At 50.2% G+C, this 24,628-nt stretch overlaps 2 protein-coding genes across 5 annotated transcripts; both read left to right on the plus strand.

Annotated features, from left to right (window-relative positions):
• Positions 1-6,425: 6,425 nt before the first annotated feature.
• C2 (complement C2) lies at positions 6,426-18,188 on the plus strand. 3 transcript variants are annotated; one of them, XM_055571135.1, is made up of 18 exons: positions 6,426-6,563; positions 6,724-6,933; positions 7,512-7,697; positions 9,440-9,613; positions 9,694-9,795; positions 9,991-10,124; positions 11,201-11,339; positions 11,944-12,084; positions 12,875-12,964; positions 15,818-15,958; positions 16,083-16,177; positions 16,269-16,380; positions 16,498-16,663; positions 16,775-16,851; positions 16,984-17,075; positions 17,251-17,377; positions 17,535-17,584; positions 17,722-18,188. In XM_055571135.1, exons 1-18 carry the CDS (start codon positions 6,518-6,520, stop codon positions 17,890-17,892), a joined length of 2,253 nt encoding a protein of 750 aa, XP_055427110.1. In that variant the 5' UTR covers positions 6,426-6,517; the 3' UTR covers positions 17,893-18,188. The 3 variants fall into 3 exon arrangements, with proteins under 3 accessions (XP_055427110.1, XP_055427111.1, XP_055427109.1); XM_055571136.1 differs by having other exon boundaries at positions 6,724-6,870; XM_055571134.1 differs by having other exon boundaries at positions 16,498-16,851.
• Positions 18,189-18,610: 422 nt separating this feature from the next.
• On the plus strand, positions 18,611-24,619 carry CFB (complement factor B). Of its 2 annotated transcripts, XM_055571142.1 has the most exons (18): positions 18,611-18,780; positions 18,877-19,110; positions 19,541-19,726; positions 19,871-20,044; positions 20,264-20,365; positions 20,471-20,607; positions 20,907-21,045; positions 21,369-21,500; positions 21,774-21,875; positions 21,968-22,105; positions 22,568-22,665; positions 22,804-22,921; positions 23,134-23,287; positions 23,389-23,465; positions 23,661-23,761; positions 23,861-23,993; positions 24,069-24,118; positions 24,429-24,619. In XM_055571142.1, the coding sequence occupies exons 1-18, from the start codon at positions 18,717-18,719 to the stop codon at positions 24,573-24,575; spliced, it is 2,286 nt and encodes a 761-aa protein (XP_055427117.1). In that variant the 5' UTR covers positions 18,611-18,716; the 3' UTR covers positions 24,576-24,619. The 2 variants fall into 2 exon arrangements, with proteins under 2 accessions (XP_055427117.1, XP_055427116.1); XM_055571141.1 differs by having other exon boundaries at positions 21,968-22,665.
• The last annotated feature ends 9 nt before the right edge of the window (positions 24,620-24,628 follow it).

The raw sequence follows: 24,628 nt of genomic DNA on the forward strand, positions 1-24,628 counted from the left end.
TGCATTGGAGAAGGAAATGGCAACCCACTCCAGTGTTCTTGCCTGGAGAATCCCAGGAACGGGGGAGCCTGGTGGGCTGCCACCTATGGGGTCGCACAGAGTCGGACACAACTGAAGTGAGTTAGCAGTAGCAGCAAAGAGGATAATGGTAAAACCTGTGACTTAGGCTTATTGTGAAGATTAAGTGAGGTCCTACTTACAAAGGATTTAGAACAGTATGTGGCACATAGCAGTTTCCTGTTAATTTATCTTCTTCTCTTAGAAGCACCCCCAGACAAGGATTCAAGTGTAGAGAGTACATTAGGGAGATGGTTCCAGGAGACATGGGTTGGGGAGTAGGGAGGCAGGAAAGGGAAGGAAAGAAGCCAAGGCAGAATGTGTTATCTATCTAGTGATTTCAAATTGTTGGCAAGTAGTGGTTAGGAACCCTGGAGTTGCTGAATATCAGTTATCCCATGGGGGGCATGAGCAGACTGGGATATGTACATCCGCATCTCATGCAGTCACAGCCTGGGGGCTGCTTTCAGGGGGCCTTAATTCTTTGGCAATTCCAGTTTTCTGTGCACAGATGGGACAGGACACCCAAGAAACCCTCAGACAAAGAGAGAGAGATCTTGCTGTCATTGGCATGACCTACTAGTGTGACCCAAGGGATGTGAGAGGGGCAATGATGGAGCTGTTACAAACACAAAGTGACTCATGGGTTTGCTTGTTTTGTTTTGTCTGCTCCCCAAAGCACGTGGGATCAGCATGTGGGATCTTAGTTCCCTGATCAAGGACTGAAACACATGCCCTCTGCAGTGGAAGTAAGGAGTCTTAATTACAAGACCACCAGGGAAGTTGAGTAATACTGAATCCTCAGCTGAAATCACACAGCAGGCTTCAAACCAGGATAGGTCAGACTCTTTTCCTAAACAAGGGGTTGATCTGGAAGTGGGACTCAGCTCTGCTGTTGTCATGGAAGTCTGAGGGTGGCAGATCCTGGAATATCAAGTCCATGTCTAAGTGTCAGGACTGGACGAGGAGTAGACGGTGGCCAGGCGGAGAGGATATTACAGTAGCTCTGTCTGTCTTAACAACCAGCCACTTTTTCTAGGAAAGTTTCAGTTGTGAGGTTCTGAGCTCCCCATGGGACTAGTAAGGCATCCCAAGAGGCCATCATTTCCTTTTTCTAACCTGTGAATTGCAAATGAGTTGCAGAATATGGACCTTGCTTTCTTGTCTTTGGACCTGGTCTCCTGGAAATAGATATTAGAAGCCTTGGACTGATGAGAAGAAATGTGGACAAGACAGAAGAAGCTGACAGGAATGGAAGGTCTGTCATTTTAGGCATTATTTACCTCTTTTCTGGGCTTCCCAGGTGCTAGTGGTAAAGGACTCACCTGCAAATGTAGGAGATATAAGAGATGGGAAGATCCCCTGGAGAAGGACATGACAACCCACTCCAATATTCTTTCCTGGAGAATCCCATGGACAGAGGAGCCTGGCAGGCTGTGGTCCTTAGGGTCGTACAGAGTCAGACATGACTGAAGCAACTTAGCACGCATGCACCTCTTTTCTATCATCTGGAGTGAACACACAAGTTGCATTGGCAAAGCATTTTAAAAAAAAAAAATTTTTTTTTTAAAGCACTTCACCAGACACAAGATCTGCTGGTACATTTTTTAAAAAATAATTTTTATTATCTTTTGACCATAGTGTGCAGCATATGGGATCTTTGTTCCCCAAACCAGAGATCAAACCCATGCTCCCTGCAGTGGAAGAGTGGAGTCTTAACCACTGGACTTCCACAGAAGTTTCTTGCCAGGTTTTTAATGGTGCAATTAATAGATAAGCCACTTTCATCTAAGAGGGTCTACTGAAAGGCTACTTAGAAGCCTAGAGAGGGGAATAAAGATCTGGTGTCTTCAGCCCCGGAGAATCTCAGATCATGGCCCTTCCACACTGGGCTTGGGCCCAAAGAGAACTGGACTAACAAATCAACTCTGGTGGCCCACTCTTTGTTCACTTTATTTGTCACCATGCAGTGTGATGCTCCCGCAGTTTCCCATCAAAGTTGACCTCCTCTTGCATATTGCTTGTTGTCTTCCCAAATCCATTCTCAGCTTATATAGTATCAGAGTTCTAGCTGAGCTCATGATAGACAAACCAGAGGCCACATTTCCCAGCCTCCCATTTAACCGAGTTTTGGCCAATGGACTATGAGTGGAAGAGCTGGGTGAATTTCCATGTTGTTGCTTGCCCCCTACTTCTTTCATGCACTTCTTTAGAGCTGGAATGCAGACTTGATGGAAATCTGTTTCAAGCACACAGACAAGAACAGTTATCAGTGGTTATGGCGGAGCCATGAGATGGAAGGAGCATGGGGTCCTGAATGATCCTGATGAGCAATCCTGTCCTGCCAGCCAGGGCCACCCTTTCCATATCACCTTGTCTGCTTACACTGAGGTTCTTATTTGAGAGAGAAGTAAACTTCTATCTTATTTAAGTCACTATATTTTGGATTGTCTTTATTACAACAGTTTATATTATGCCCTGATAAACACATGTCCCTGGGTGTTGCCTTTGGCTCCCATCCTGATTTCTGGCTAAGAATATTGGTTAGGTAAAGGTTTTGTTGCAGAAACAAAAGCTAGAATAACACTGGCTTAAATGGTCTGAGCATGAGTTCTGGGGCAGTTATGAGAGCCCTAGAGGACCGGGGAGCAAGATTTCTGGAGCTTTGTTCCTCCCTCATTATCAACATGACTTCCACCTTGTGGTCTAGGGTGGTTGTTCAGATTTCCTCTAGCCTGCCTGTATTCTAGTGGGTGGGAAGTGGAAGATAAAAATTGAGGAGCACACTCCTTTCTCAAAAGCATACTCTGTGGGTCCAGTGAAAAACTTGTGAGCTTTATGACTTAAGAAAGAAGGGAGAGTGGATTCTGATACACTCTGCAGAGTTTATTTAACTCAACAAATACTGAGAGAAACTCATGAAAGAAAGGGCCTTTCTTTTCAAGACAGCTATTACATAAAAGCTAGGCGGATGTATCAATATTTTTCTGCTTGGGCTGCCATAAAATAAACAAATAAAAAAAAACCCCACAGACTGGGTGGCTTAAACAAAAATTTATCTTCTCATAGTTCCGGAGATCAAGGTGCCACGATGGTCAGTTTCTGGTAATAGCTCTCTTCCTGGTTTGCAGGCAGTCCTTTTCACGAGGGCAGGAGGGATATACGTGTGTGGAGAGAGAGAGAGAAGAAAAGGAGGAAGGGAGAGCAGAAGGAGGGAGGGAGAAAAATTCTCTGGTGTCTCTTTAAGGACTTAAGCCTATTGGATCAGGGTCTCATCCTTATGACCTCATTTAACACACATGACCTCTTTACAGGCCATGTCATCTCCAAATATAGTTACATTGGGGGTAAGGTGTTAAACATACACATTTTGGGGGGAGGGGCTCTAATTCAGTCCATAGCAGCAGCTTTAAGAGGCACCCATAACTCAGTGGTTTAAGTATTCAGAGTGAGGATTCATGATGTCCTGATAATAAACAACCCCCTAATCTTCATTGCCACAGTGGTTTGCAAAATATGGCCCCAAATCTCTCTTATTCCAGTGTGCATGCTTCTTTGCAAGATGATTTTGCCACTCCTCACATCAAGAGGTGAAGTTTCCCCCACTTGTAAACCTGGGATAACCTCGTGATCTGCTGTGACCAATGGGATGTGGTGGAAGTGATGTCGCGTGACTTCTGAGGATAGGTCTCAAGAGACCTCGCAATGTGTGCTCTGGATCTCTTGTAATGCTGTTCTGAGACTGCCATGCTATGAGGGGCTATGGATGATAGACCACGGGTCCTGCTGTTACCCACTAAACTCAGCCCTCAGCTGACTGCAGTTGTGAGGGTGAGCCCAGGCCAGAACCATGTGGCCAATGCGCAAAATCACGAGAAACAAGAAATCATTTCTTTAAGCCCCTAAATTAGGGGGGGCATCTTTTTCCCTACTGCAGTGGTAATGCAGTGGGTTAACACAACAAGGGTTTATTTTTTTGCTCACATTGCCTATCTGCCAAGGGTCAGCATGGGTTCTGCTCTGGGTGTTACCCAGGGGTCTAGGCTGATAGAGCAATCTTCTCAAACACTGCCACGAAGAGGGAAAGAGCACGAGGAAGACTGCACAGGCTTACAAAGCTTCCATCTAGAAGTGAAGTGTTAGTTGCTCAGTCATGTCTGACTCTTTGCAACCCTGTGGACTGTAGCCCGCCAGGCTCCTCTGTCCATGGAATTCTCCAGGCAAGAATAGTGGAGTGGGTAGCCATTCCCTTCTCCAGGGGATCTTCCTGACCCAGGGATCGAACCTAGGTTTCCTGCATTTCAGGGAGATTCTTTACCGTCTGGGCCACCAGGGAATCTAGAAGTGGTATATGTCATTTATAGTCATGTTTCACTGGTCAAAGCAAGTGGATGGGGAAGTTCAAACCTACTACCTGATAGAAAGGAGACAAAGCCAGAACATCTCTAATACTTATGACTCTGAAAGTAATTTTTTTCTCTCTTGTAAAAATCTGAGCAGGTCAGCAGAACTGGTATAACATCAACACAGTGTCAGAGACCCAGGTTCCTCTATCTGTTGACTCTATTATCCCCAGGATATTGCTCTTGAATCACCATCAGGTTCATATTCCCACCCATGGGAATGGGAGTCGGCAGGGGGAGAATTCTCGCCTTTTACTTGGAAGTTACACACATCAGTTGTACTCACATACTATTGCCAGAATCTTGTCACCTGGACACTAGCTGCAAGGGAAGTTGGAAAATGTAGTCTTTAGCTGGGTGACTGTGTGTCCTGCTAAACATCTCTTACTGTAGGAGGAGGGAGAGCAGGTACTGGGTACAGAGGGAGCACCTGCAGCTCAGTCACAGCAGCAGTTTTGGGACTGCAACACCAGGGGTGTTCCTGCATTCAGTCAATTTTGTCCAAGGAACTGATTTTGTGTATTCACAACGTTCACTTGTGTACGTGCATTTCTGAGAAGTTATTTGTAAATCAAAAGAGTTTTTATAAACTTAAATGATCACTTCAGAGATGTTTCATCTTCATCTTTGACTAATATTATTATTATACTTACACCCCACATTCTTCCAGTTCATTCAACTCTTGTTTCTCCGTCAGCTCCACCAGTTCCAATGCTGTTGTGCTCCTCTACTTAAAGGAGCTCAAAAAGTGGGATGAGTTTGAAGATGTTTCAGAGGAAAGGAGGCATATCAGTGACTTGAAATTTGCAATGATACACACCTCTTGTTTATAAGGGAATTACTCCTTGTAAGCCAAGTGATATTGAATGTAGTGTTCTCAGTTCTGAAGACATTCATTATGTCATTAAACAGGTGGTGCCAGTGGTAAAGAACCTGCCTGCCAATGCAGGAGACTTAAGAGATGCAAGTTTGATCCCTGGGGTTCCAAAGAGTTGCACAGGACTGAAGCTACTTAGCATGTACCCATTGTTTGATGAATATTAAAGACTTCTGTGGGATGGGGAGGCTAACGCAGTAGCTCAGAGTTTCTTTGCTTCCTGCATGTCATACAAAATGCACATTGTAATTAAAAGTTTTATTTTTATTAATGGCTGGTAATTTAATATCTTTTTCTTTTGCTTTTAATTTGGCTGTGTTAAGTCTCCACTGAGGCATGTGGGCTCAGTAGTTGTGATGGCAAGCTTAGTTGCCCTGTGGCATGTGTGATCTTAGTTCCTCCACAAGGGATCGAACCCAAGTCCCCTGCACTGGAAGGCAGATTCTCAACCACTGGACTACCAGGGAAGTCCCTTGCACATTGCAATTTAAAGGCACATTCCAAATCTAAAAATATTTTCACTTCTTTGAATAATCAACCCAGATTTATTTTTTATAAGTTAGGGAATTTTTATCTACTGGACTTTCCTTAAAAATGTTCTCAACCTTTTTCTTGTCTCTAAGTGTTGATTTCATTTTTATCCCTAAGGGAAGAAAAAGATGGTGAATCCTCCTAGGCATCAAGAATTTTTAAGACAATTAGTTTAATCCCTTGGGGACTTATGTTGAAGAAGACAATACTAACCTAGGCTCTGAGGAAGTATTCGTAATATCCACTTGGGAAAACCCAAAAGAAAACCGAAACTTTACTTAATGCAATCTCAGTTGGTTTGTGTGCTTTAGACTATTCATGTAAGAGTGTGTGGGCACGTGTGTCTGAAAGGCAGCGGCGGTGGGGGAGCAGTGGGCATAGCCTGTGGTGCAGATCGACTGACTCTAGGGATGTGTGGAGACTAGGGAGACAGGGCCAACTTTCACCCCCTCAGCTCAGCCCCCAATCCCTGATTATGTTCCCCCCACTCCCCACCCACAACAAGGGAACATTCCCCCTTGCCACTCCCTAGTTTTCTTTCTCTGGCAGCAGATGAAGCAGCTGCTGAGCCAGCTCTGGTTTTCGGGAAGTCAGATGACCTTTTCCCTCTCCTGGTTCTCTGCCTGTCCCTGCCCCTGAGGTAGACACCATGGACCCACTGATGGCCGTCCTTTGCCTGCTGCCCCTGTACCCAGGTAGGAGCAGAGGAGAGGGGATGCTGGGGTCCTGTGGGGCCGGGCTGGTGCCACCAGACCGAGTTTTCACGTGTGAAACGGACAGCCCCTTCTGCTTTCCTTTTCTAATCCGTGCCTTCCTTCTCTGCTGCATTTCTGAGTCGTGTTCCCATGCCTGCAGGTTTGGCTACAGCCGCGCTTTCCTGCCCCAAGAACGTGAATATCTCTGGTGGCAGTTTCACCCTCAGCAACGGCTGGAACCCTGGGAGTATCCTCACCTACTCCTGCCCCCTGGGCCATTACCCATACCCGGTGGCGACAAGGCTGTGTAAGAGCAATGGACAGTGGCAAATCCCGAGATCCACTCGGTCGACAAAGGCAATCTGCAAACGTGAGGCTCCCTGCCAGCGGCCACCCTGGGGACTCCTATTTAGTTTACTCAGCATGGGGCTTAATGTGACTCTAAGGGTGGCAAAGCTCCTTTTCCACAGGGCTTTTCAAAATAGCAAGGAAATGTCTACTGCCCACAGCAAGGCGTTGGAGGCAGGCTATGATGGGGATTGTGGGGTACTAAAGCCAAGGATGATGTTTAGAGGTTTGACAATTTGCCACACGGTACTGACTGTTCAGAATGGATGCTGAATGGTCCTGGCGTCCTCTGTTTTGCTGCGTGTCACTCCTCTATTACCCACTCCTGGGACATTGGAGAACACCAAGGGAGGGACTGGGGTGGTCATAGTCCTCACGGGGCTGAGAGAAGTAACTGTTTTTAAATCTATTAGATTGAACTATGTGAAATTGCTAATATTCAACCAATTGTCAAAAGTAGCAATTTCACAGGTATCCACCTAATATTTTGACAAGCAGCTGGCTCTTGCCATGCCTCCAAGCTGAATATCACCCCCTTTGGTGTCCAGTCCAGGTGTCATCCCTCCATCCCTGTATTATCATCCCCTTCTCTCCCTCCAGCTGTTCGCTGTCCAGCCCCTGTTTCCTTTGAGAACGGTGTGTACATCCCACGGCTGGGGTCCCACCCGGTGGGCGGCAACCTGAGCTTTGAGTGTGAGGATGGCTTCACCCTGCGGGGCTCAGCTGTTCGGCAGTGTCGGCCCAACGGCATGTGGGATGGCGAGACAGCCGTGTGTGACAATGGTGGTGAGTGTCCTGACCCGTGGCTGCATGGGGGCAGGGGTCTCCCAGGAGCCCTGGAGCCAGCTATGTGCCCAGGGAGCATGTGTGGGGTCAGGGACCAGGTGTTTCTGGTACCAAAATCATAATCCTAGATTTTGGTCAATTGAGGTCTATAGTCGCACACCTCCAGCCTGTTAGGCTCCTGGCTCAAGGAAGTCGGTGCTAAGGTTTGGGTCCAGCATCAAGGCTGCAAATGCTCTGTCCACCTTTTCCCAATGCCTCCAAGCCAGGCTGGTACCTGCTCCCCCTGGGCTGTTGCAGGGAGGATGTGATGAAGGCAATCAAGTGCTGTGCTCAGCTGCCTTGCCTCTGGAGCCAGTCTGAGTTCCAAGCCCAGCTTTGATTTTGACAGCCTTTGGGGAGGTTATTTAACCTCTCTGTGCCTCAGTTTTCACACCTGTAAAATGGAGACGGTGAGAGTACTGACTGCAAGGGGTTGCCGTGTGGATCAAATGAGTTGCCTGTGGAACAGCTCCTGGAATCTGCTGACACCACATATCCTTTTGTCATGGTCATTACTGCCCTTGTGAAAGATTTAGGGCGGGGGGGCGCTGCTTGACAGAAGTGGGGTTCCTGGGATTCCCTGGAGCTACGTTTGCCTGTAGGTTTTAGGAGCTTCCTAGATCACAGTTCTAAATACATAATACAGAGGACTCAGAGGTCACGAGGCGGTAGGACTGTATCCTCACCTGGAGCCCAGCTGCTGGCTTTCCAGTCACAGCCTTGATTCTTTGACAACAGCCATTTATTCAAACATAAATATAATTCACTTGAAAATTGAGGTTGAATCTATCTAAAGTGTAGATTTTAAGTATTCACCAAAACCAAGTATCCATCATCTCAGGAGGCTCCCTCCTGTCCCCTTCCACAAGGTAACCCTCTCCTGACTTGTATCTCCATAGATTCGTTTAGCTTATTCTTACACCTCATACAAGTGGAATCAGACAGACTGTGCTCTTTCGCATCTGGTTTCCTTTATTCGACATTCTGCCTGGGAGATTTATCGATGTTTCCCTGTGTATCAGCAGTTTGTTATTTTTTTATGCTGTGTAGTTCTATTACATACTACAGTTTATCTATGCAGTCTCTTGTTGGCGAGCATTTGGCTATTTCTAGTTTTTGATTATTGTGAGTAAAGCTCTATGAACACGCTTATATGTGACTTTTGGTGCACTAGACACTTATCTCTCTTGAGTATATTATCTGGGAGTGGAGTTACTGGGTTACAGGTTGGCATCTGTTTTCTTTTAGTAGAGGCTGCAAACAGTTTCTCAATAGACCAGCAGCTCTGGTTGTCCTCTGACACCTGGAATTGCCCATCTTTTTAGTTTTAACAGTTCTGGTGGGTGTGTAGTGATGTCTCATTGTTTGCAAATGTTCTCTGTGGAGGGGTAGGCTCTTCAGCTGCCATCTTCCCTGAGGTTCTGGTATGGTACTAGCAGAGACCCTGGGTTGGGATTGGGATGTTTTAGGTGGCCATTGAGGCCACAGAGTTCTAAACCTTTCCCCTACTTCAGGTTTTTCCATCTGCACCCCGGGGAAGCACAGGTATGATGTCTCCCAAGGGAGAGGCCAAGGGACCCGCAGAGGCCCTGAGGGTTTCCAGAGGAAGAAGAGCCTAGGAGAGGGTGGGCCAGCCAGGTCCGGAGTCCGGAGGCTGAGGAAGCGAGTCCCTGTTCACCTCCATCTTCCTTTGTTCTTCGCAGCCAGTCACTGCCCCAACCCGGGCATTTCCGTGGGTGCAGTGCGGACCGGGTCTCGCTTCGGCCTTGGGGACAAGGTCAGATACCGCTGCTCCTCAAATCTGGTGCTGACAGGGTCTGCGGAGCGCGAGTGCCAGGACAACGGGGTCTGGAGTGGGACGGAGGCCATCTGCCGCCGTGAGTAGCAGCTCTGACCCTGCGGACACTGCTGGGCCCCGACCCCCGGGCCCAGCTGACCCCATCGGCTCTCCCCACAGAGCCCTACTCCTACGACTTTCCTGAGGATGTGGCCCCCGCCCTGGGCACCTCCTTCTCCCACTTACTTGCAACCACCAATCCCATCCAGCAGAAGAAGAAAGGTGAGTGCTTGAGGTGGGCGTGGCAGGGGCGGGGCGGGAGCAGGGGCGGGGCAAGCTTGGGGGCGGAGCAGGAGCCTCCTGTGGGCTCACTGGGGCTGAGCTGACTAGAGGCGAGGCAGAGGGGTTTGATCGCCTTGGCTAGAGAGCAGGTGAGCGGTGGAGGTCTGAATCTCCCCCCTTTCGCATTTCTCCCAGAAAACTTGGGCCGCAAAATACAAATCCAGCGTTCCGGTCACCTGAACCTCTACCTGCTCCTGGACGCCTCTCAGAGTGTGTCCAAAGATGACTTTGAAATCTTCAAGGACAGCGCCTCTCGCATGGTGGACAGGGTCAGGAAATAGGAGCCTGCGGATATCGGCTGCCTTCCTGCACTGTCTCTGTCTCCTTCCCTTCTCAGAATCCCATTTGCAACCCACTTCCTCCAAGAAGTCTTCCCAGATTATACACATGCCATGGATCATGAATTTAGAGGATACTATTTTTCATTCCACAAACACTGTTGGGGTACCTACTATATGTCAACCACTATTCTGGCTCCTGGGAGACCACAAAGCTGAACGAGGCTGAGATCCCACTTTTCGGGAATTCTAGAACAGTGGTCTTCACGAAGGGGTACCCAAAACAGTCTGTGGGGGTGTGTGTGGCAGAAAAATACTAGTAATCATGTGGAATAACTGTAATTTAACTGAAATGAAGAACTTAATAGTTTCCTTTTAAAATTTTACTCTTTTCCATACATTTTAAAATGTGTACAATATATCTGAACAATGATACATTTTATGAGTATACTTTATAAATACATATACCTATATTGAGGTATGTGCTCAGAATGTTTCTGCTGACAGAATGCATAAACAGAAGAGTTTGGAAATCCCTGGTTTACATTTCTTGCCAGGACTTTGCTTGGGAATTATGCTTTTCACAATAGTTTTTGTAGTTATGTGTTTTCCCTCCCTGCTCCATTGGAAAGAAGGCAGCTTTTGTGCTCCTTAGTTTCTCTCTTCAGATGTAAAGTTAAGTAAGCCACTAAGCCATGAGGCTATAAAATGCTACAGGCAAGTGCCGATAGGTTTGAATTCCTCCTCCATCTTTCACCAGTGGTGTGATCGGGGGCAAGGTAACAAGTCTCAGCATCCTCGTCTATATAATAGGGACCATCACGACCCCTCACATCATTGATATGAGGATTAAATGCAGAGTGAACCTGTCAAACAGAGGAGAGGACCAACAACTGTCAGTTTCCTGGCTTCCTTAAGCAGCCACCTCCCAGGAAGGGATTCTCCATGGGCCTTGACTCTGTCGATCTCTGTCTAGGCTCTCTGTCTCCTCCAGGGTCCATTGCTGGCTCTCTTATCATCTTTTTTTCGGTCTGGGGGCCCTTCACCCTCTCACTTGCCCTTCACAGATCTTCAGCTTTGAGATCAAGGTTAGTGTCGCCATCATCACTTTTGCATCAAAGCCCAAAATCATCATGTCTGTCTTGGAAGACAGATCCCGGGATGTGACTGAAGTGGAGAACAGTCTGAGAAATATCAACTATAAAGGTATGATGCCATCAAATGAAGGTCATGGGAGTGGCAGTAGAGGATGGGCTCTTTGTGCCTTCAGAGATTCTGGATAAGTTCCAGAGAGAGGCCTCTTGGTGGCATTCAGGTCCCAGGGTTCTGGGCCTAAGGTTCCTTAGATTGGGGTGGCTTCCAAGTCAGGCTCATGGTTGGGGAGTTGCAGCTCCTACCAACACCTGGCTTGTTCACACATGCTATGTGTCTAAAAGCATCGTGCAGGTCTTCAGCTCCTCCCTGAACCACATGGTCTGGTTTTCATAGTTTCCTCATGTCATTATGAAACTACCTGGGTGGTAGGTAGCAGCTGGTTGAAACAATCCACTTTCTTTGGAAACCCCATCTTCAAATCCTGGGCTTTTAGAATGACCTTTAGTGCTGTTATGCAATGAGCATTCTAAAGGGAAAGGTTTGAAATATTTGAACGGGCAATGATGCCAAATCTCTAACTGAATATCAAAGGTCTGTCTTTATCAAATCAATTGATAATTGCATTTCCAGTGTTTGGGGAAAATAAAGTGATTCCCTTCTCCCAAGTGGTAAGTGGAAAGTTTCTAAGAGAGCTTTTCATCTTCACATATTCCAGACCATGAAAATGGAACTGGGACCAACATCTACGAGGCCCTCCATGCTGTCTATATAATGATGAATAACCAAATGAATCGGCCCCATATGAACCCAGGGGCCTGGCAGGAAATCCGACATGCCATCATCCTTCTGACAGATGGTAGGTATTGTTGTCTCTGTGAGTGAGCCTGGCACCGTGGAAGGAGCAGCAATGTGGGATCAGAAGACCTGCCTTCTGGTTCTCCCTCTGCCATGTCAGGCCTTGGTTTCTTATTTCTAAAGTAGAAACAACGTTGATGATGACGGTAATGACACCACGACAATTATTGATAATGGAAGCTGCCCTCTTTTCTGTATATAGTTTATTTGTTTATTTTTTGGCTGCATCGCATGGCATGTGGATCTTAGTTCTCCGACCAGGGATCAAACCTGAACCCCTGGCAGTGGAAGTGCAGAGTCTTAACCGTTGGTCCTCCAGGGAAGTCCCCTTACACAATTTTTACGAAGAGCAATAAGTACTTTGTGTAAAAGTGCTTTATGATCATGTGTTTGTTGTTGCCACCTGGGAGGTCACCTAGAGGGAGTTGGGTGGGAGGTGTGCAGCAGTGATGTTGAGGTCCATGGATGAAAGGCAGATTGGGTAGTGGATCAGGGCTCTGCCATTTATTTTAATTTTGCCCAAATCACACAGCTCCTCTAGAAATCAAATTTTGTATCTATAACATGAGGAGACCCACACTTACAGGGGCTGCACGAGAATCAAATGAGATAAAGTATTAAGATGCCCCTGACCCAGTGCTAAAGAATTTCTGTGAAGAATGTATCTCGAAACTCCAGCAGGGAGTGTAAGTGTTGAGGCTCCCAGGGTGAATGCCTCCCTACTTCTCCAGGGCTGAGGGGATCGTGCTGCTTCCATCTTAATGAACAATTCTTTTCCCTCCTTCATCCAGGAAAGTCCAACATGGGCGGCTCTCCCAAGGTGGCTGTTGACAATATCAAAGAAGTCTTGAACATCAACCAGAAGAGGAAAGACTATCTGGGTGAGCCTTTGCCCCCGCCCTGCCACAATCTGTGCTCTCTGCAGAGGACCCAAGGCCCATAGCCAGGAGTTTCAGCATCTTGGCTATATTTCTCTGCATTTCATTTTTTTTTTGGGGTTGCACTGTACACAGCATGAGGGATCTTAGTATCTTGACCAGGGATCAAACCCACACCCCCTGCAGTAGAAGCGCAGAGTCTTAACCATTTGACCGCCAGGGAAGTCCTCGGCTGTATTTCTATCGAGACCCCAGGCTGTGTTGTTCTGTATGCAGTCAGCCAAGGATCACACTGAAGAGTTTGTAGTCAAACTACAAACCTTGAGTTTGTGGTTTCAACCTTGGGTTCATCTTTGACTGGCTGTGGGTCATTTCTTTACTTGTAAGGAGGATACAGGACAAGGACCTACCTCAGGCCAGTAAGGGCAAATGCTCAAACATTATCTGGTACAGAGAAACTCACGTCAATGTTGTTTTCATTCACCAGCTTTTGTTCCACAAACCTCTCCAGGAAGAAAAGGTCTGGAATCCTTGTGGGGACTGTCTCTGGCCTTTTCTCCATGAGTGCAGTTAACTAAGGCTTTGGCAGTTGCAGTCTCTAAAACAACAGTTCCTCTAATTCAGATAAACAAAAATTGCTCTCACCTTTGACCAGAAAAGAACTTCAAAGAGAAATGCTTCAGATAAGGGGTAGCAGCTTGTTTTGAGGTCCCAAGTTTTACTTCCCCCTTGGGTTCTCTCTTTTCTGCTCATGCCACCCATTCCACCTGCCCCTTGAGGGTAAGCAGATTTCTTTGGGAAAACCCTTGCCTAAGGAAGGCAAAATCCAAACTTTACTCCCTAACTCCTTAGCATCACTGGGCCAGAGTTAAATGCTTGAAAACACCTTAAAAAGAGGCAGGAACCTTGGGGAAATAGAGAAAACACATTGCTATTGTTCAGTCACTCAGTTCTGTCCGACTCTTTGTGACACTGTGGACTGCAGCATGCCAGGCTTCTCTGTCCTTCACCACCTCCTGGAGTTTGCTCAAACTCATGTCCATTGAGTTGGTGATGCTATCCAACTATTTCATCCTCTGTTGTCCCCTTCTCCTCCTAACCCTCAATCTTTCCCAGCATCGGGGTCTTTACCAAAGAGTCAGCTCTTTGAATCAAGCTGCCAAAGTATTGGAGCTTCAGGTTCAGTCCTTCCAATGAATATTTAGGACTGATTTCCTTTAGGATTGACTGGTTGGATCTCCTTGCAGTCCAAGGGACTCTCAAGAGTCTTCTCCAACACCACAGTTCAAAAGCATCAATTCTTCAGCGAAAACACATGGGATGTGATAATCGTCCAGCTCCCACTGTAACTGCATAAAAGGACTATGAGGGGTATAAAGGGTGGGAGAAGGCTAGACTTGGTGGCCACTCTGGGGCAGTTCTGACTGGCACCCACACTGGCTCAGAGGTTGGTGTGGATGGTCGTGTGGATCCAGGTCCTCCAATGGGAAGAGGTGGCTTCAAGCCCTTCTCCCAGAGCCAGCATTTTGTAGAGGATGACCAGATCTGAAGCTGGGCCTCCATGCTGCATCATGAGTTCTTTTTCATTCATTTATTCATTTAAAAGTCCTCACCGAGAGCCTGTTTTGGGCCAAGCACCACTCTAAGAATACAGCTGTAAACAAACAGAGGAAAATGCCTGTTTCGTGGGGCTGTCATTCTGGAAGGGGGCGATATATTAGTTTCTTAGGGCTGTGGCAACAAAGGGTACAAATTTGGGTGGCTTGAAACAACAGAGACGTATTCTCTCATGCTCAGGAAGTAGGAAGTCCAAAATCAAGGCATCAGCAGGGCCATGCTCCAGCCAGAACCTCCGAGAATCCTTCCTTACCTTGTCCAACTTCAGGTGGCCCCAGGCAGTCCTTAGCTTGGGGTTAAGTCACTCACTCAGTTGTGTCTGACTCTTTGCAACCCTGTGGACTGTAGCCCATCAGACTCCTCTGTCCATGGGATTCTCCAGGCAAGAATACTGGAGTGGGTTGCCATTTCCTTCTCCAGGGGATTTTCCCGACCCAGGGATCGAACCCAGGTCTCCCGCATTGCAGGCAGATGCTTTAACCTCTAAGCCACCAGGGAAGACAGGATTACCCAATCTCTGCCTCTCTTCACATCACTGTCTTCCCTGAAGGTATCTCTGTGACGTCACATGGTTCTCCGTGTTGGCGTTTGGGTTTCCACATTCTTATAAAGGTGTCAGATTCATCTTTCCCTCCCTTTCCCCATCCAGCGAGACTTCACTTTAACTGATTGTATCCGCAAGGACACTATTTCCAAATATATATGAGCATATTCACAGGTCCTGGGGGTTAGGACCTGAACATACCTTTCGAGAAGACATAATTCTACCCACTTCAGGCATTACAGAAAATAAATAAGGAAGCTATATGGCACAGTAGAGGGTGACATGCACAGAGGTATAAAGTTAAGCAGAAAAGAAATCGAGATGTCTGGGTCATTGCAGTTTTACACAAGGAGGCCACAGCACGCCTCCTGCGATGGTGACATTTGAATCAAAGCTTAGAAATGTAAGAGAGTGAGGCATGTGGGAAGCCTGGGGTAGGAGTGAACCAGGCAGGGACAAAGCTCGTGCAAAGGCCCTGAGGTGGGAGTGTATTTCAGGAACTTCAAGAGGTTGTGTGACTGGAAGAGACTGAAGGGGAGGAGTGGTAGGAAATGAGGTCAGATAGGTAGTGGAGGGGAGGGGAGGGCATCCCGCTCACGTAGGGCTTCGTGGGACACAGCGAGTTCCCAACTACAGCTTCCTGTGCTGCGGGATAGCCACTCACTGTGAGATTCTGCTAATTCCCTCCCCCTCAGACATCTATGCCATCGGTGTGGGCAGCCTTCAGGTGGACTGGAAAGAACTGAATAACCTGGGGTCCAAGAAGGACGGCGAGAGGCACGCCTTCATTCTGAAGGATGTACAGGCACTGAGCCAGGTCTTCGAGCACATGCTGGGTGAGTGCACTTCCCCCTCTCTGGAGGGGGTGGCCAGTGTGGAGCCGGCTGAGGTTCCCGGGATGGCACCTGCTCACATTGCCCCTCACCGGCCTCCTTCACCATCTGCTCCTCACACCCACAGATGTCTCCCAGCTCACAGACCCCATCTGTGGGGTAGGGAACATGTCTGCCAATGCCTCTGCCCAGGAGAGGACACCCTGGCACGTCACTATTAAGGTACCCAGAAAGAGGGATGGGGCTTGGATCCCAGAGGTGCGGCCGTGAGCCAGAGACATAGCAGTCCCTGAGATTACCTGTCCCCCTGCAGCCCAAGAGCCAGGAGACCTGCCGGGGGGCCCTCATCTCCGACCAGTGGGTCCTGACAGCTGCTCACTGCTTCCGCAATGCCGAGGACCACACGCTGTTGAGGGTCAGTGTGGGTAAGGAAGGGCCCCCACCAGATTCCCGATCCCCTGGGCAGAGCTCCCACCCCTTGTTCCCAGCCTCTGGCCCCTTCAGGAGCCCTGGTCCAGCCTAATCTGCTACTTTGTTTCCAGGGGATCCCAACTTTCAGGGGAGCAAAGAATTCCAAATTGAGGAGGCAGTGATCTCCCCAGGCTTCAATGTCTTTTCCAAGAAGAGTCAGGGAATCCCAGAGTTCTATGGCGATGACATTGCTTTGCTAAAGCTGACCCAGAAAGTGAAGATGTCCACCCATGCTAGGTGCAGGGGTCTGGGATGGGAGGGCACCCTCTATAGGGGAGGGTGTCCTGGGGAGCCCTGGAGGAGGGGACACCAAGGATGGGCCTCTGTGACCCTGGCCCTTCTCCTCAGGCCCATCTGCCTCCCCTGCACGGTGGGGGCCAACCTGGCTCTGCGGAAACTCCCAGGCAGTACCTGCCGAGATCATGGTGAGCGCTGGACTCGGTGCTGGAGGGACTGGCACCAAGGCTTGGGGGGTGATATCATGGGCTGTGCTGCAGTCCCCAGGTCAGGATGCTGGGTAAAGGGACCAGCACTGACATCCTTGTCCTTGACTGCAGAGAAGGAGCTTCTGAACCAAGTGAGCATTCCCGCTCATTTTGTGGCTTTGAACGGGGATAAGCTGAATATTAATCTCAAGACAGGGTCAGAGGTGAGGGTCTCAGGTTCTGGATGCTGTTGAGGGTGGGGATGGGATTTCTTTCTGTAACCCCTAGCTCTGGCTGCTTTCTACCTCTGACCCCAAGTCATCCCTCCTCCTGGGCCTAGCAAGCCCTGCCCTGGGCTTGCTCACTCCATCCTTGTGTCCTCTTCTGCCCCTCCTGCAGTGGACAAACTGTGTCAAGGTCGTCCTCGAAGACAAAACCACGTTCCCCAACCTGACAGATGTCAGAGAGGTGGTGACAGACCAGTTCCTATGCAGTGGGACCCAGGGGGATGACAGTCCCTGCAAGGGTGAGCCCCTCCTCCGCCCACTTTCCATCCCCAACCCCCACCCTGGAGTCCAGATTCCCCGGGGAAGGCCACCGATGTGCCTTGTGGCCAGCATGCATGCCATGATGCAGCGGTGATGGTTGGCAGGATGACAGTCTCTGTCCCTCCTTTCTGGTAGGAGAATCTGGAGGAGCAGTTTTCCTTGAGCGGAGACTCAGGTTTTTTCAGGTGAGAAGGGAGAAGTTTGCAGGACTGGAGTCACGGGATCTTGGCCTTGTTGGGGGATGAGGCAGACCTTTGAAGGACTTAAGGAGGTTGGGGCTGGGACAGGGGAAGCCCCCCACTCCAACCTTTCCCTCTTCTAGGTGGGCCTGGTGAGCTGGGGTCTCTACAACCCCTGTGGCAGCTCCAGTAAGAACTCCCGCAAACCTGCGCCCCATGGCAAGGTCCCGCGAGATTTCCACATCAACCTCTTCCGCCTGCAGCCCTGGCTCAGGCAGCATCTGGAGGGCATCCTGAACTTTGTGCCCCTCTAATCTTGGCCACCGAGCCCTCTGCTGACCTGCCAGGACCTGCTGTCTCTCCAGTCTCCTACCTCTGAATGCCCACCCTCAGCCTCCAGGACCCATCCGCACTCCTTGCTCTGAACACATCCCCGCCTCCAGGATCCCGGGGCAGAGGCACATTCACACTAGGGAATCCCCAGTGCTCCTGCCAGTGCTGACCCCACCCTCTGCTGTACTTGGCTCACTCTCCTTCTCCTTACATAGGAAATTACCCAGTTATGAAATTAATAAAAAGCCAGTGATCCCCACATCTGTCTGTGCCTCTGCCTAGGGGCTGGCCTGGGAGGGGAGAGAAAGGCCAGAATGATTCCAGGAACCGCCAAGAAGACAGGTCAGAGACCTTGCTGGACAAACAGTGGCTGAACTCTGCTCCGTAACAGAGTCAGCAGCGTGGGGCGAAGGGAGGGGGGTGCGGCGCGCAGTGTGGACCTTATATCTAGTCCCCAAGGGGAGGTCTGGGCTTGTTGGACAGGACCAGGGGCGGAGAGGAGGTGTTGACTGGCTGAGTCCTGGACCTTGGGGAGCCAAAGGTGGAGTTTTTGCAGTTTCTGTTTCCTTGACTGGCAGCTCAGTGGGGCCCTCCCCGCTTGGACATTCCGGAAAGTGATGTGGGTAGGGAGGGTGGGGTGAACAGCAGGTGCCAGAACAGGATTGCATAAAAGGCTGGAGGTTGTGGGGGGCAGGGGAAGGGAGTGTGACTAGGCTCAGGTCTAAAGTTTCAGCTTGGCCATCAAGCCAAGCAGACTTGCAGCAGAAGCCAGGAGAGGCCCTCCTGCCCCCAGCCCCAGGTCACCATGGGGATTGGTCACAACCCCCGACTCTGCCTGGTACCCTTGATCCTGGGCCTCTTGTGTGGAGGTAAGTGAGATCACAGCCCCCCTCCCTCCACTCCTGCTTCCCCCACGATCCGTCCTCAGCCTTGTGAGGCTGGGCCTCACCAACTTTTCTCTTTAGGTGTGGGCATGACGCCACTGCCTGAGGCCGGGCCCCAAAGCCCCTGCTCTCTGGAGGGAGTAGAGATCAAAGGTGGCTCCTTCCGGCTTCTCAAGGCGGGCCAGGTGCTGGAGTACTTATGTCCTTCTGGCTTCTACCCATACCCCACGCAGATTCGCACCTGCAGATCCACAGGGTCCTGGAGCACCCTGCAGACTCAAGACAGAAAGATTGTCAAGAGGGCTGAATGCAAAGGTTTGAGGGCAGTGAGGATGGGCATGGGCTGGCTGTGGGACAGAGCAGGTGGCAGCCAAGGTCCAGACTTGGATAAGTCTAGGCTTGAGTGGAGACCAGGCAGGCTGACAAGTTGGGCTGAGCTGGTCAGAGCTGAGCGAGGGTTGGAGGTGGGATGGAGAGAGAAGGAAGGGGAGCTAGACTTTACTAAGCATTTACCCTGTGTCAGGCAGTCCCAGCAGTTCAAAGAACACTTAGAAATGGGGAGGGGGAAGCAGCAGTACTCCTTATGGGTGGAGGTTCCTCCAGGGGTTGAAGGTAGTAGCTATCCTGTGAGGCCCAGAAGTGATATTTCTCAGTGACAGGGTCCCTGAGACCAGAGGGTTATCCTAACGGGCAGCCCTTCCTTTCCAGTAACTTCTACTTGGTCTCCACCCCTTTGCCCCCAAAGCAATTCGCTGTCCCAGACCACAGGATTTTGAGAATGGGGAGTACTGGCCCCGGGCTGCCTACTACAATTTGAGCGATGAGATCTCTTTCCGCTGCTATGATGGCTACAGTCTTCGGGGCTCTGCCAATCGCACCTGCCAGGGGAATGGTCGGTGGGATGGGGAAACGGCCATCTGTGATGATGGAGGTGAGAATCGCCCCCCTGTCCACAACAGCTCCTTCTCCCTGACCATCCGCAGCCTGAGGAACCAGTGCCACAGCTCTCGGTGCTCTGCCTTGCCCTTTGGGCCCCAGGCTTTGGCCCTCACCAGTGTGTCTTACACTTCTGCAGCGGCATACTGCCCCAACCCAGGCATCCCCCTTGGCACGAGGAAGGTGGGCAGCCAGTACCGCCTTGAAGACCGTGTCACCTACTACTGCAACCGGGGGCTCACTCTACGTGGTTCCGAGCAGCGAACATGCCTGGAAGGTGGCTCTTGGAGTGGAACGGAGCCTTCCTGCCAAGGTGACCCTTATCTGTACCCTCAAGTCAGACCCTGCTCTCCCATCCGCACATCCCCTCAGGAGCGCACTGCCTTCTCTTGCTGCCACCATCCAGCTCCTTCCTCCCTTCTCTAAATCTCCCTGAAGAACTTCTGAGCCCTTCCCGCCCCGGAAGCCCACCATCTCCTGTCAGTGTCCCTGACCCTCCCAGACATTTGACCTGTTCTCTGACCTCTCCCAGACTCCTTTATGTACGACACTCCTGCAGAGGTGGCCGAAGCTTTCCTGTCTTCCCTGACAGAGACCATAGAAGGAGTTGATGCCGAGGATGGACATAGCCCAGGTTTGAAGGCAGAGAGGGGAGGCGGGGCGGGGAGTTGGGCATGGGGTGGAGAAGGGGCAGGAGACCTCTTTGTTCTGGAGCCTGAGCCTCTCTGGTGGCATCCAGGGGAACAACAGAAGAGAAAGATTGTCCTGGACCCCTCAGGCTCCATGAACATCTACCTGGTATTGGATGGATCAGACAGCGTGGGGGCCCACAACTTCACAGGGGCCAAGAATTGTCTCAGAGATTTCATCGAGAAGGTGGGGCCCCCTCCCCTTGAAGGTGGGAACCCTGAAAGGACCTCACTGCCCTGCCAGGACTAGTTCCCAGATACTCCCAGCCCCTCGGAGCCACAGGGTCCCAGAAAATCTCCAGGTCCTATTGTGTCCTTTCCTTTTACTTGACCTTTAACCTGGACTCCTCCATGACCCCAGGGTGATGAGTCAGTCCTTGAGTCTCTTACTAAGGACTTTCCTATCTGTCTCAGCCCAGCTGCTGAATTCTCCCAACCGTATATTCTACTTTTGATGCTGTGACCTATTGTTCCCCTCGCCCACAGGTGGCAAGCTATGGGGTGAAGCCAAAATATGGTCTAGTGACATATGCCACAGAACCCAAAGTTTTGATCAGAGTGTCCGACCCAAAGAGCAGCGAAGCAGACTGGGTCACAGACCAGCTCAACCAAATCAACTACGCAGGTCAGAAGTCAGGGAAGGGTGGGAGGTTCACTTTGGGGTCAGAGAGGTCTGAAGTTTCAGGAGTGTTGTGGGGAGGGTGTAGTGAGACCATTTGGTGGGGCAGGGAGGACTACTTTTTAATCCACGGTTGGACAGCAGGGTCATTGGAAAACGGGGTTTGGTGGGAACCCTTTGGAACTGAGAGGGGCACTTTGTTGTCAAAGAAAGGACAGTGGGGTGACAACTCAAGTTGACAGATATGGGAGCCCAGTTGCCGCTGGACCTCTGGGGTCAAGGACGGGTTGGGAGACCAGGCGAGGTGATGACACCTTCACTGTTTACAGATCACAAGTTGAAGGCAGGGACCAACACCAAGAGGGCTCTCCTGGAAGTGTACAACATGATGAGCAGGGAAGTAAACCAATTCAAAGACACCTGGAACCGCACGCGCCACGTCATCATCATCATGACTGACGGTAAGACGGGCTTTTCCCCTGCCTGACTCCCCACCCTCTCAAGCCAGCCCGTGGCCCTGAGTCCACGTGTAACAACGGACTTGTGGTGGGGGATGGCGTGCTGCTCTTCCTTGTGCCTTTACAAGGAGGGACCCTCCACTCCGTGATCTCTCACTCATGATCTCCTCTCCAACCTGCTCACTCAGCCCTGTATGTCATTCCTTCCAGCCTCTTTGTCTTCCTGGACCCTCTTCCTTCATGTCTCCCCACCCTCATGGTCTGTTTCTCCTGCAGGTTTGCACAACATGGGTGGGGATCCAGTCACTGTCATTCACGATATTCGGTACTTGCTAGACATTGGTAGAAATCGCAAAAACCCCAGGGAGGATTATCTGGGTGAGTTTTACTGCCTAGGACCCAGCACCCCACTTTACTAGCTTCTTGCCTGCACCAGGGCCAAGACTCTCACTCTGTTTTTTCTCTCTCAGACATCTATGTGTTCGGGGTTGGACCTCTAGTGAACCAAGAGAATATCAATGCTTTGGCTTCCAAGAAGGATAAAGAGAAACACGTGTTCAAACTCCAAGGCATGGAAAACCTGGAGGATGTTTTCGTCCAAATGCTTGGTAGGAAGCTATGGAAGGCTATAAGGACATGGTCAGGAAACTCAGCTCTCCCCAGACCCCTCAAGGTCACTCATTCTTCCACTCCTCCTAAAGCCCTGGAAAGTCTGGAAGCCCGTTCTCTCCTCCTCTACCTCCAGGTCACTATTCTTGCTTCCTGGTACTTTTCACTCCCTGATCTCAGAATCACGAGTTCTGAAATGATGCTGAGACCTTTCTCAAGTCCCTCCTTTTACAGATATGGAAGCTGGGGCCAACAGAGGTCAAGAAATGGCAAGTTAGCAGGAGTTGGGCCTGAAAATGCCCAGGTCTCTGAGCTTAGTCCCATGATTCCAGTGGTTCCTTGCCTTCCCTTCCCTCTTTTGGGCATCTGTTCCCCACAGACACACTGGCCTCCCTCCGCAAGACAGCTGCCATTTGGAAATGAACTGTCCCAGCTTTTAGCACAATCTCCTTTCTTGTCAGATGAAAGCCGGACACTGGGTCTCTGTGGCATGGTTTGGGAGCACAGGGATGGTAATGCCTACCACAAGCAACCGTGGCAGGCCAAGATCTCAGTGACTGTAAGTGCAGTGTCCTGCTGGTGGGAACTTAGGGGAGGGGAGGTCAGGGGGAAATGAAGGTTGGAGGAAGGGCAAGGCACTCTTGATCAGACTGTGAGATTTGTGAAAGCTGAGCTTTCCCTCTGCTGCTGTCCCCAGCGCCCTTTGAAGGGGCATGAGAGCTGTATGGGTGCTATTGTGTCTGAGTACTTTGTGCTGACGGCTGCACACTGTTTCACTGTGGATGATGAGAAACACTCAATCAAGGTCAGCCTGGGTAAGGATGCAACCCATCACTTCTGAGCTTCTGCGGTGCCCTCTGGGCCACACTGCCTCCAGGGCCCACTTTCCACCTGTCCTCATCGCAACCCTTCCCTTGCATGCTGGACCAGTTAGGGATGGGGAAGATTTGGGTTAGGGATGACATGCAGGCAGGAGGCTGCCTACACAGATTTCAGTGGTCTAGAGGGACCCCTTCTTGTACTTCAGGAGAAAAGAAGAAGGAGTGGGAGGTAAAAGAAATCCTATTTCATCCGAAGTACGACCTCAATGCAAAAAAAGCAAAAGGCATTCCTGAGTTTTATGACTATGACGTGGCCCTCATCAGGCTCAAGGAGAAGCTCAAGTATGAGACCACCATCAGGTGAGCCATCTGGATTCTGAGAGAAAAGGCTGGGAGAGGCAGAACTGAGACGGGAGCAGGCCCAGGGTTCACGATCCTTGAATTTCCCCATCTCTCAACAGGCCCATTTGTCTCCCCTGCACTGAGGGATCGATTCAAGCCTTGAGGCTTCCAAGGTCAACCACATGCCAGCAACAGAGTAAGAGACGTTCAGGGAGAGCAGCTTGTTAAGGGTGAAGTTCTGAGACAAGGAAGGGATGAGGGGGAGGGAGAGCAGGTGATGCCCAGCCCAGCCTCCGGCTCACAGGAAGGAGTGGAGGGCCACTCGATGACAAGCACGAGGCGGGGAGGGGAGGGAGAGTGCTGCAATGACCCAGTCTATCCATCTGTAAAGTGCAAGAGCTACTCCCTGCAAAGGACATCGAAGCTCTGTTTGTGTCTGAGTCTAAGAAGACCCTGACTCGGAAGGCAGTCTACATCAAGAATGGGGACAAGGTGAGGAATGTGGGATCCTGAGTTCCTTTAGGCCCCAGTCCTTCCTAAGCAAGCTTTGTTCCTCACGCCTCTCTCCACACTTCCCCATCTCACCTACAGAAAGCCAGCTGTGAGAGAGATGCTCTACGCGCCCCAGGTTATGAAAAAGTCAAGGACGTCTCTGAGGTAGTCACCCCCAGGTTCCTCTGCACTGGAGGTGTGGATCCCTATGCTGACCCCAACACTTGCAAAGGTGAGAGAAGGCTCTTTGGTTGTGATGTGAGTTCTGAGGCCTAAGTCTTTCCCTACAGCATCTCCTCCCCTGCAGGTGATTCTGGTGGCCCCCTGATTATTCACAAGAGGAGTCGCTTCATTCAAGTGAGTCTTCTCTTTCCTTTCTCTGGAGAGATGCTGAGTGGTCAGCGTGGGCCCCAAAACAGGAAAGCTCACTGCATGTGGCTGAAAGAGGTGGGGGGTGGGGCAGAGCCTGCCTCACCTTCACACTCTTCCTTGAACTGGCCAATTCAGGGCCATGTGTCTGGTCTGTGTGCCAGGGGACAGAACTGAACTGGGTCCCTAGTCTAGTCCTCCCAGGTCAGGTCACTTCAGAGGGAACTGGCAGTAGTTGTGCTTCCTGGGATTAAGGAGTTCTACCAAATGATTCCTGGCAACCCCTCGCTCTCTCCAGGTTGGCGTGATCAGCTGGGGCGTCGTGGACGTTTGCAAGCGGCCACAGCAAGTACCTGGTTATGCTCGAGACTTTCACATCAACCTCTACCAGGTGCTGCCCTGGCTCAAGGAAAAACTCCAAAATGAGGATCTGGGTTTTCTATAAGGGGTTTCCTGCTGGAAAGGGGCATGAGACCAAATTAAAACAGCTGCGACAAC

The sequence above is a fragment of the Bubalus kerabau genome, chromosome 3, assembly GCF_029407905.1.
Source record: "Bubalus kerabau isolate K-KA32 ecotype Philippines breed swamp buffalo chromosome 3, PCC_UOA_SB_1v2, whole genome shotgun sequence".
NCBI lineage: Eukaryota > Metazoa > Chordata > Mammalia > Artiodactyla > Bovidae > Bubalus > Bubalus kerabau.

Bases quoted from the DNA above. Each gene is read 5' to 3' on its own strand.
- CFB (XM_055571141.1), top strand. From the start codon at position 18,717: ATGGGGATTGGTCACAACCCCCGACTCTGCCTGGTACCCTTGATCCTG. The intron at 19,111-19,540 runs GTTTGAGGGCAG...TTGCCCCCAAAG, and splicing joins CAAGAGGGCTGAATGCAAAG to CAATTCGCTGTCCCAGACCA. The intron at 23,762-23,860 runs GTGAGGAATGTG...TCTCACCTACAG, and splicing joins ACATCAAGAATGGGGACAAG to AAAGCCAGCTGTGAGAGAGA.
- C2 (XM_055571134.1), top strand. From the start codon at position 6,518: ATGGACCCACTGATGGCCGTCCTTTGCCTGCTGCCCCTGTACCCAG. The intron at 12,965-15,817 runs GTGAGCCTTTGC...CCTCCCCCTCAG, and splicing joins GAAGAGGAAAGACTATCTGG to ACATCTATGCCATCGGTGTG. The intron at 17,076-17,250 runs GTGAGGGTCTCA...CCCCTCCTGCAG, and splicing joins ATCTCAAGACAGGGTCAGAG to TGGACAAACTGTGTCAAGGT.